Raw genomic sequence first — 10,951 nt, 5'->3', positions numbered from 1 at the left:
GATGCAGCTCACTGACAAGTGCCGCTATTTGAGCTAATTTTAGAACAGTCCTGCGGGCGACTCATGCGGTCCTCACGGGCGACCTGGCGACCGCGGGCAACGTGTTGGTGAACCCTGGTCTAGAGCATTTTCTATTCGGGCTCCAGAGCTTTGGAATGCTCTACCAATGGATATTAGAACTGCTACCTCACTAGAAACATTTAAGACACGTTTAAAGACACATTTCTATGATATGGCCTTTAATTAACCTGTAGTGGCCGATTCGGCTGGAGTTTGTTTTCGCTCCCTCTCCCCATCCCCCCTCCCCCATCCCTCCCCGGCTGGGGAGGTGGTTAGGTGGCACCCAAGCTGACAGCGGCTATCTGGATTCTCGTGGACCAATTCAGGATGAGGGAACTGCAGCTTACCTTCCTCGAAGACACTGCCAGGACAATCGAGGGCACCTCCGGCAGCCCTTCGCTTTGACTTGGACATCCACTTTTTCATTAATTTTCATATTATGTATTATTTGTGCCCTCTCTGCATCCATTGTAGCCTGGTGATCCTGAAAGGGGGGGGATCCTTCCATCTGTGGTCCCTTCTCAAGGTTTCTCATTTTCCCCTGGTAGTTTTTTTTTAGTTTTTCCTTGCCCTTTTGGGAGCTTAAGATCAGGGGATGCTTTGAGAATAATTGTCAATTTTGTGTCTATGTGAAGCCCTTTGAGACTGCTTGTGATTTAGGGCTATAGAAATAAACTTGACTTGAAATTCTTTTGTTTACATTGCTTCTTATCAAAATATTTTTGTAAATTACTTAATTACTTACTTTTTTAATTACATTAATTACTACTGAAGTCTATCACGAAAAAACCCACATTGTCTGTAAATGGTGTGTGTGCGTGTGTGCATGCGCGCGCACACGTGTGTGTGTGTGTTTCCATCATGATGAGATTGGATGCAGCTGGGCCCATGCTCTTACCTGTTCGGGAGCAATGCTAGAAAATTCTGGGGATTCTTGACAAGTGCTTGCTGAGTCATGGACGAGTCGGTGCTGGAGCGTTACTTGGATGACTCTTTTGCAAATGTGAGTGATTGAGCGGCAGTCACGCTCTGCGAGGAGGCGTCCTTCGCTATATCTCGCTTCACTTATTGCGGCCTCACCGCATGGCTGATGTTTCTCAACTAGGGCTCGTCTCTGCTGACGCAAACATTGCTAGCTAGTTGAATTGCAATTAATCAGAGTTGCTATTACAAGAGTGAGAATCGGAGTGGTGCGCTTTCAATAGCTTTATTGAACAAAAGCATTCTTGGCACACCTGCCGGTAGCCTCAAGTAATTTGCTGATCAAGTGAATTCAACTAAAGCTAAAATATTTGTGAATAAAAGCATATTGTGGATTTTTTTCCTGCTGTGATCACTGCAATTACTGCAAATGATTGATAGTGATGGTGATGGTGAGTGATTCACGATTGATTCCAATCAATCATTGCAAAGTTAAGCCATGATGATGAATCATCATCCACAGAATTCACCTCCAAATGATCTTGTTGGACCTTCAATTAAATATCCATCACACAATCATCTTATATCATTCAGGGTTAACTGGTGTGTATTTTTCTGGGCAGGACTCTGGCTTCCTGGACGGGGAAGATGCCGGCATCCCGAGCACGGCCGACCCGCTCCCGCCCTCCCCGAAGGCGAGCGGTGAACTGAGCGACGACCTGGACCTCAGCTTCCTACCTGACGAGCTGAGTGCCAGCACACAGGATACCGAAGGTACTGGCTACCTGCACTACTGTATTGCATGAATCACCTGCTGGTCGGGCCCTACTAGTGTCACGACTATGGAGGCAAAATTATGCACAGTGAAAATACTTGACTTAACCAGGTTAAGAGACTTCTAACCTTTTTCCAAGAGTGTGCTTGCCAAGACGACGGCGCAAAATCAAAATAGAGCGTGGCATCATGCAAATGATTGCAAACTGTCCCTTTTTGAACAGGTAGAAAAGTAACAGAATGGTGGATTGTGTCAAGTGTTTTAAAGTAAAGTATGAGCAAAAGTACTAGATGCCTTTAATGCAGGTTTGCGTGCATTTGACAGGAGGCGGTGGGAGCGTCGCTCTGGCATCCCATCACGAAAGTGAAGATGAAGATCAACCTTTTTCGTCATCCTCACGGTTGGCTAACGACAGTGCCATCTTCTGCCCCATGACCCCCATGACGCCCATGACCCCCATGACGGAGAGGTCAGGGATCGTCCCGCAGCTGCAGTACGTCCAGCTACCATATTGAACGTTGTCTCCATAGTGAGCCTGTTCAGGTTCATGCTCTTGACGTCATTAGTGTACATGGTCATGTTTTCCATCCTGTTCCTGTCCATGATCTTTTTCCTGCACACATTCTTGAAGCTGTGCAGGGTGTCCACATTTCTTTTCCTGTTCCTACTGCATTTTGGCATCCAGTGCATGCTGTCACGGGTGTATGTGTACGCAGGAACATCGTCTCCACAGTGAACCTGGGTTGTCCGCTGGACCTCAAGTTCATCGCCCTTCAAGCCCGAAACGCAGAGTACAACCCCAAGGTATCGAGCTCGCCCAAGACAACCTCAGGAGTTGAAGGCTTGAGCTCAACCATGAGCATGTTTAGCTCGAGATGGTTGGCTCATCATGTTTAGTTAGTTAACTTTAGCATGTTGAGCTCAGCATTTTCTTTTGGACTGCGTGCTTAGCTCGGCCTCTTGGAGTATGTTTATTTTAAACATGTTGTGCTCACCAGGTTTAGCGTATTTAGTCTGGCATGTTTAGCATTATTAGAGGTGCATTTTGTGCTTCTAGCGCTTCGCCGCAGTCATCATGAGGATCCGAGAGCCCAGAACCACGGCGCTGATCTTCAGTTCCGGGAAGATGGTCTGCACCGGAGCAAAGAGGTTAGTAGGTCTACATAGTCAAGCAGGTTTGCCTGGGCCGGCCAGTCCCGCTCCAGTGTCGTCTTTCTTTTTTTTGTTTGTTTTTTAACGGCAATCTTGTATGAGCGCACGCAGTGAGGAGCAGTCCCGACTAGCGGCCAGGAAGTACGCCCGCGTGGTGCAGAAGTTGGGCTTCCCCGCTCGCTTCCTGGAGTTCAAGATCCAGAATATGGTGGCCAGCTGCGACGTCTGCTTTCCCATCCGTCTGGAGGGCCTGGTCTTGACCCACCAGCAGTTCAGCAGGTCGCAGCTTCCACGCACTTCCTCTCTGCGCAACGTCCTCGCTCATCCTGCTGCTGTGCTTCTTCCCGCTCAGTCTTGTTACTGTTCCTGCTGGTGTTCTTCTTGGTGCTCTTGGTCAGGCTCAAGTTCTCCATCCTGTCCCTGCCCATCACTTAGTTCCTGCAACTTATTCTTTAGTGATCATTTTCCTGTTTCTGCATGTGCTCTTCAGACTGTTACTCCTTGCTCATGTATAGTTTTTACACAGGATCTCATTCTTGATACTACGCATTTAGTACTTGTTTCGGGCAAGTTCTGAATCTCGTTACTGTCTGTGCTCAAGTTTATGCTGATGCTGTACATGTTCCTACTCAGGTTCTCAGTGATGTCGCTGATCATCTGTCATTATACACACATTCTTGTTCCTGTTCAGGTTTTGCTATCCTGTTTTTAATCTTATTGTACTTGTCATATTCAGCTTCTCAATCTTGTGACTGTTTATGCACTTCATCCTGTTACTGTACTTGTTCCTGCTAGAATTCCGTCCTGCTCTCAGAATTACTTTTAATCTTGTTTCAGATGAAGTTCTCAATTAGGTTACTCCCTATGTTCTGAACCTGTTCACCGTACTTGCTCCTGTTACAGTTTACAGTTTCCCATTGACATTGTTGTTTTAATTGACGGGATAACTGGACTGTTCTTGCGGCTGTGCAGTTACGAGCCCGAGTTGTTTCCGGGCTTAATCTACCGGATGGTGAAACCTCGGATCGTTCTGCTCATCTTCGTGTCGGGCAAAGTCGTCCTGACGGGTAGGCGTCGGCCAGTCAGGCTGCCTGCTACATTCAATAGATTACTTGATCAATCAATGATCTGCCGGTCAATCTGCTTTCCTTGCAGGCGCCAAAGAGCGCAGCGAGATCTACGAAGCCTTCGAGAACATCTACCCCATCTTAAGAGGCTTCCGCAAGCAATGATGTCACTTCCTGCTCATTTGTAAATATTTGCGGTTTTATGTTGTTGATGGCAATTAGTTTTAGTCATGTACCATCAGAACACAAAAGTGGGGAAAAAGTAAAATAAAAAATATATAATAAAATAAATACGCTAATAAACGTTCTTAATCACATTTACACCATTAACTTGTATTTGTCACGCTGGAAGAAAAACATCTGTTAACACATTGCCCACATTTGTTTACGTTCAGTGGAAGCCCCGCCCAGCATTTGCTACGTCACGACATAAACAAAACAGAACCCGGAAGTGTGGGGCTGAACGTTTTCGCCGTGTTTGCTGGTCACGACCCAAAAAAGTCTGACGTCACCATGAACGCCTTACGAGTGTTGACGTCGTGGACTAGTTACGTTAGGTGATATATATTTAAAATATATATTAAGGAAAAAAAGGTTAGGTGATAACCACGCGAGCATGGCAACGTCAGCGGGGCTGCCGCTTCTCGCCGAAGACCCAGCAGCCCCTTGTCCTGCTGGCAGGCCGCCGCAGCCGCCTGCACCTACAGCGCCGCCTCGCACGCATCAGACCGTTCTGGCTGCCGGCGTCATGGTGGAATCCGTGGATGACGCAGAGGGTCTTTTCGTGGCGGTAGAGCGGTGCCCGCTGTGCAGCACGTCCCGCCGAAGGCTGACGTGTGCCCGTTGCGTGCAGGCCGGAGACTTCGTGTACTTGGACGGCAGAAACGCGGAGAGGTGAGAGCAAGGCGGAACTTCGCTGACATATTTGGGAATATACGATTGACCTCAGCACAGTTCGCCTGTAAAACGATGATGTGCAGTGGTTGAAGCGACGTCATCCGAAATCTAAACCCCCTCTTTACTTCGGCGTCATTGTCACCCTCCAAAACGACACAATAGATGTTGGGACAACATTCAACACTACAGCACGGCACACCTCGCGTCGGCTCGCAGAATCCGTTGAAACATAGCATTAACAAAACACGACACAATGCCAAGCGACTCTTTTCCTAAAGATAACCGCGCACTGAAATGTCGTTTCTCGGGTGTTGATTTGAAGTTCACACATTCGACGCACAGCCATTGTTTACGTCCATGTTGTTGTTTTAGTCGACTCGGTCGCGTTAGCACTGCAGCTAATTGGAGCTCCGTTAGCAGTTAGACACGTAGAGGCGATGACTTGCTGATGTAGTCTTAAAACGTTGAATTTCCCCACAAACTAACCCCTATGACGTAGAATTCAACATGAATGTCACACTTTGGCTTTGACAGCGTTTTAATACTTTCGTCAAACCCCCACCTCGGATTTCCGTGACCATGCACAGAGAGTTGTGAGTTTTGCTATCGTACTGCTTTTTTCTTTGCTTTTTTGCATCTTTTATGTTTTTTTGTTTTTAACCTGTGTGTTGTGGATAAATTATACACCACTTGTGCTTTTCAAAGTGGTCCATAATTATATTTGGATTGGATGGGATGAGACATTTGGTCTTTGTGTCTCGTGTCCACGCCGCAGGTACGCAGACAAGATGGCAAGGCTAAAGACGCTGAAAGACGAGAAGGAGCAGCTGCAGCATCGGTGAGATTTTGTGCGCGTCGACTTGTTTGGGTAGTGATCACAGAATTTCCTATCCTCCTCAGGGTCATCCACAGCATGCGCAAGAAGTTGCGGACCGACGAGACGGTGAGTCTGACGAGTTGGAGGTGGCGGCGTGGTTGACCCTAAGCGCTTTGTGACTACGCTATGTTCAGAAGTGGAAGATGATGTGGTGCCGCGTGAAGATGGAACAAATCAGCCAGGCGCTGACCTGCGCACGCCAAGAAGTCAAGATCGGTAAGCGGACGCCTGGCGTCATCTCAAGTCCTCACCCTATTCTTGCGTCATCTCCAGACTTAATTGAGTATAAGTCACAAATCACATCACCATGTGTCCTTACGCGTCACTCGCTACCCCCATCCCGCAGACAAAGAGCTGCTACTGCACTCCCAGGAGGAACGTCAGCGCCTTCAGCGCCGCGCGAACCGCCACCAGCAGAAGCAGGAGAAAATCGAGCGACACAACCGGCGCCTGGCCGAACTGCTGGAGCGACGCAAGCGAGAGCTGGGCGAGCGACTCACTCAGCTGGCGGCCACGCGGCGCGAGCACATCGCCGAATTGATGGCGCACATCTTCCCCACGCGGGAAGAGAAGGCCTGCAGCAGGTGAGCCACGGCAGAAAAGCCCTACTTTTCGACCGAGATGCAGTAAGCACGCTAACGACACGCTGCCACACCCCTCAGAGACCCCGCCGATGTGGCATCCGAGTGCGAGGCAGCATTGACGTCCAGCACGGTGAGCGAGCTGGCGGAGGCGCGCAGGACCACCTACCTGTCAGGCCGCTGGATCTGGGACGACCAGAACGGCGAGACTAGCGTCAGCATCGCGGGGCCCGCCGCCACCCTGCCTAGCAACGGAGACTGCTCCGCCTACTACAGCTGGGTGGACGAGAAGAGCGCCAAGCACGGCCCGGGTTGGTGGTGGTCTGCCAGCACAGCGCGGTCTGATGCGTCTGTTTACCAGTGCCGCCCGGGGTGTCCCTTTCAGAACTGGACCACATCAACCCGGCCCACACCATCAGCGCCGCTCTGTGCTACGCCACGCAGCTGCTCACCGTGTTGTCGCACATCTTGGACGTGGGGCTGCCCAAGAAGCTGTGCAACAGGTGGCGCTGCACCAAAACACAAAATAGCGCGCACCTGACTCTTGACCTCATCCTCAACGTTTTCTTCCCTTCCTCCTCCAGCGAGTTCTGCGGCGACAACCTGAGTCGCTACCGATTCACGCGCGCACTCAGCAAGCTCAACACCAACACGCTGCACCTGTGCTTTTCACAGGTAATTGCGGCGACCGCGCCAGCTTCTTCCGCTTCACTGCCTGTGTGCGTCGCATGCGTTATAGTTTGAGGCAGGGGTCACCAACCTTTCTTAAACCGAGAGCTACTTTCTGGGTACTGATTAAGGCAAAGGGCTACCAGTTTGACACACACTTCTGAAATAGCCAATTTGCTCAATTTGTTATTATTGTCATTTACAGTTCACATGTAAGTGTGATTTTAACAAGAATAGCAAAAATACAGTCAAACCTTAGTTTTTGACCACAATCCGTTCCAGAAGGTGGTTCGAGAAGCGAATCGGTCGAATTCCAAATCTATCTTTCCCATTACAAATAATGAATTTTTTTTTAATACGTTTCAAGACAAAAAACCCCGCCTTTTTTAAGCATTTTTTCATTTGCGCATATTTGTCCGATCGCGCAACTGCAGCGCACCGCCGAACGCGCAACTGCACCGCGCTGGTCGCATTATTGTGACAGAGCCGTCGCTGAAATTTAGAAAATATTTTGAAAGTCCTGTTGTACTTTCCAAAATTTAAGTCGACCTAAGTGCGCAGGGAGCTTAATTTTGTCCGATCGCGCAACTTCAGCGCACCGCCGAATGCGCAACAGTAGCGCGTCGCTGACCGCGCAACTGCACTGCGCTGGTCGCATTATTGTGACAGAGCGGTCGCTAAAATTTAGAAAATATTTTTAAAGTCCTGATGTACTTTCCAAAATTTAAGTGGGGCTCAATGCGCAGGGAGCTTAATTTGGTCCAATCGCGCAACCGCAGCGTGCCGGGCGCTCACTGTCGCATTGCTTTAAGAGCGTCTTTGTGTTTTAGGATGGCTTTACTGCTCCCACTTGCTTTCTTTGGAGGCATGATTAGGGGTTAATACAATCCTCAAAGTAACGGAAATACAATAACAACGGAGTCAGTCGGCATCCGGGCCGCTCGGTCGGGTTTTCTCGGGTCCTCCCGGCTCATCTCGCAAGGTTCGACCTCCGAATTTTGTTCGACAACCGAAACAAAAAAATCTCGAATTTTTTGTTCGAATTCCGATTTGTTCGAGAACCAGGACGTTCGAAAACCGAGGTTTGACTGTAAAATAAATAGATGCAGCTCACTGACAAGTGCCGCTATTTGAGCTAATTTTAGAAAAGTCCTGCGGGCGACTCATGCGGTCCTCACGGGCGACCTGGTGCCCGCGGGCACCGTGTTGGTGACCCCTGGTTTGAGGACATTTTGAGTCACATTTTTTTTGGGGGGGGGGGGGTGCTGGATGTCTGGGTTTGTGCAGCACGTGGACTATGACAAGCTCCACCCACACCACACCCTCCGCAACATCATGTTCCTGGTCTCGGCCGACAATGCCAACCTGGGCAGGTGAGCCGGCGACCGCATCACGGTCGTCCCGAGAGCGAGCACTGAGCATGTCCCCTCCGTTTCAGGACGGGTCCATTTGAGATGAGCGCCGACCTGGAGGAGTCGATGGAGTTGGTGGAGCCCGAGGCCTCGGGAGCTGCCGAGGAGAGCGGAGACGAGGCCGTCACCGATGACGAGACTGACCTCGGCACCGACTGGGAGACCGTGCCCAGTCCGCGATTCTGCGATATACCATCGCAGGTACTGCCCACCTTTTATGCGCAACATGTCAGCCACCGTTAGGAACAGTTTCGGCACTTGGATTTGAATCCGATGTCCCGCCCGCAGCCGATGGATCTCTCCCAGAGTGCGCTGCAAGTGTCTCAGCCGTCTGTCATCACCGGAGGGATGATCTCATCTGCGGCGGCCTCCTTCACATCTTGGGTCCGAACGTACACGGGCCAGCGCTGACCTGTCCACCTTTGGCCCTCGCAACATGGATGGAGGGGGGTGTTGTGCAGCGAGGACAGCGTCCTGGAGGCCGTGTGGTGCCAATGGAATGGTTCTTTCTAACCCTGTTCTAGAAGGCAGGCTGAGGAGGGCTGTGACGTCACCATCACACTCGTCGGCATTTCTTTGGCGGGGTGGCATCGGACTCTGCTGCACTTTTTTCTAACCCTGTGGTCTGAAACTTCTGAACGTTGCCCAATGGCTGAAAATACTGCGGCCCATCACCCCAATTTATGTGGATGTGGCGAATTGTCATTTCTTTATGGGTTGTATTTTTAAAGTTTGAAGTGGGTATAAGGGATGGGCGCGTACTGATATCAGGTCTAGGTATAAGGTCAAAACCGGCCTTATATTAAGGGATCAGTATTTCCTGGAGGGCGTCGATACTAGCCACTGATACTTAATCTGACTAAGTCCTCGTCAGCAGTAGTTGCCGCTATACCGCAGCAGTTTGACACATCAGCAAATTGTCTGCCTCAGAAAAAAAACTTTTGTTTGCAATCTTTTCTTAGTGTGTTAAAGTGTGTTAAATGACATTTCTAAAGTCTGTAGGGAATAGTACTCGACGAGCAAATACTTGCACTGGTATGCAAAACAGCGGTGTCCAACATCCCTCATAGAGATGTCCACCTCAATTCGAGCGCGTTCGTCCCGTTGTTCACAACTGTGTTTAACTGTGTTAAGTTGGTGGTCAAGGACACGTGTAGTAATGTTAACAAAAGATTTCTACTTATTTAAGCAGAAGATATTTCACGTGTGTTTTTCCCCCAACGTCTTGCTTTGGCTTTGTAATGCTTTGACAAAGTCCACCAGACCTGAGACTTGTACTGGCATGTGCTTCGGGTCCACAAAGAAGCCAGAGTGTAAAAGCAGGGCAGCATCTCGAAGAGCCTCGATGGACGTGGGGCTGTCCAAGAAGCTATGCAACAGGTGGCGCCGCACCAAAACACGCTCCTGACTCTTGGCTGCGTCGCACTACTTACGTCCATCAGCCAAGCAGCTGACGGCACGGCGTTTTGTGCCAAGAGCCAGCCCATTGATTGATGCCCAGTGGAAGGGAAAAGTGACTATGACCGCAGACTTTCATGGTCATCCTGGATGAATATTTGCTGTCGCTATGGAATGTTCTTTTTTAATAAAAACCTTTTTTGGTTTTCGTTCTTCACATCATCCCAGCCTCGATAAGAGTCATAGTAAAAATTTGAAATAACTCAGTACTAGTTTTGAACAGTATACTACAGTGTTGTTTTGTACTATAGTGCAGTAGTGCTTTGGCTCTACAGACTGGGACGTGTTTAGGAGGGCGGCCACTTGCGACGGTCGGGCGGACATTGAGGAGTATACTGACTGTTTCCTCCTACATCGGGAAGTGCATTGATGATGTGACACACTCAGTATCCGTCGTCACTCGGGCAAACCGGAAGCCATGGCTGACAGGGGCTGTCTTCAGGCTGCTGAGGGCCAGGGACAAAGCCTTCCGGGCGGGGGATGAGGCTGGCTTGAGGACTGCGAGGGCCGACCTGTCCCGGGGCATCAAAGAAGCGAAGAGGGCGTTCTCGGGCAAAATTACCGCTCACTTCAAGGACAGCAGGGACGCACGGCGCCTTTGGCAGGGCATTCAGACCATCACGGACTACAAGCCCGCGCCGCAGAGCTGTGATGGCGACGTCCGTCTGCTCAATGACCTCAACCGCTTCTTTGCTCGCTTCGACGCTCAGAACAGCACTTGCCCGCTGAAGGCCACTCCCCCTTCCCACGAGCTGCCCCTGTGCCTCTCCGCCGACAGCGTGAGGAGGACGCTTGCCGCTATCGACATCCGTAAGGCGGCGGGCCCGGACAACATCCCGGGTCGAGCGCTGAAGGACTGCGCTGGTGAGCTGACGGATGTCTTCACGGACATCTTTAACACTTCCCTGCAGCAGGCCATCGTCCCGTCGAGTTTCAAAGCAGCCACCATCGTACCTGTGCCGAAGAAGCCTGCTCCGTCCTGCTTCAATGACTACCGCCCCGTGGCACTTACGCCCATCGTCATGAAGTGCTTTGAGCGGCTTGTCTTGGAGCACATCCGGTCAGTTCTCCCCCCCACCATT

General features: G+C 50.3%; 2 protein-coding genes across 3 annotated transcripts; both read left to right on the top strand.

Moving 5' to 3' along the window:
• The first annotated feature begins 1,015 nt into the window (after nucleotides 1-1,015).
• On the top strand, nucleotides 1,016-4,226 carry tbpl2 (TATA box binding protein like 2). Its single transcript, XM_037241639.1, has 8 exons — nucleotides 1,016-1,063; nucleotides 1,605-1,755; nucleotides 2,081-2,249; nucleotides 2,473-2,560; nucleotides 2,814-2,905; nucleotides 3,020-3,187; nucleotides 3,881-3,975; nucleotides 4,064-4,226. The coding sequence occupies exons 1-8, from the start codon at nucleotides 1,016-1,018 to the stop codon at nucleotides 4,138-4,140; spliced, it is 888 nt and encodes a 295-aa protein (XP_037097534.1). The 3' UTR covers nucleotides 4,141-4,226.
• Nucleotides 4,227-4,403: 177 nt separating this feature from the next.
• On the top strand, nucleotides 4,404-10,031 carry atg14 (autophagy related 14). Of its 2 annotated transcripts, none has more exons than XM_037241466.1 (11): nucleotides 4,404-4,869; nucleotides 5,648-5,710; nucleotides 5,773-5,815; nucleotides 5,884-5,965; nucleotides 6,096-6,333; nucleotides 6,412-6,641; nucleotides 6,692-6,833; nucleotides 6,915-7,005; nucleotides 8,287-8,372; nucleotides 8,438-8,612; nucleotides 8,700-10,031. In XM_037241466.1, the coding sequence occupies exons 1-11, from the start codon at nucleotides 4,592-4,594 to the stop codon at nucleotides 8,820-8,822; spliced, it is 1,551 nt and encodes a 516-aa protein (XP_037097361.1). In that variant the 5' UTR covers nucleotides 4,404-4,591; the 3' UTR covers nucleotides 8,823-10,031. The 2 variants fall into 2 exon arrangements, with proteins under 2 accessions (XP_037097361.1, XP_037097362.1); XM_037241467.1 differs by having other exon boundaries at nucleotides 4,405-4,869; nucleotides 6,716-6,833.
• Nucleotides 10,032-10,951: the final 920 nt, after the last annotated feature.

This window comes from Syngnathus acus, chromosome 22, assembly GCF_901709675.1.
Source record: "Syngnathus acus chromosome 22, fSynAcu1.2, whole genome shotgun sequence".
Lineage (NCBI taxonomy): Eukaryota > Metazoa > Chordata > Actinopteri > Syngnathiformes > Syngnathidae > Syngnathus > Syngnathus acus.
This window is presented reverse-complemented; position numbering and strand designations above follow the sequence as displayed.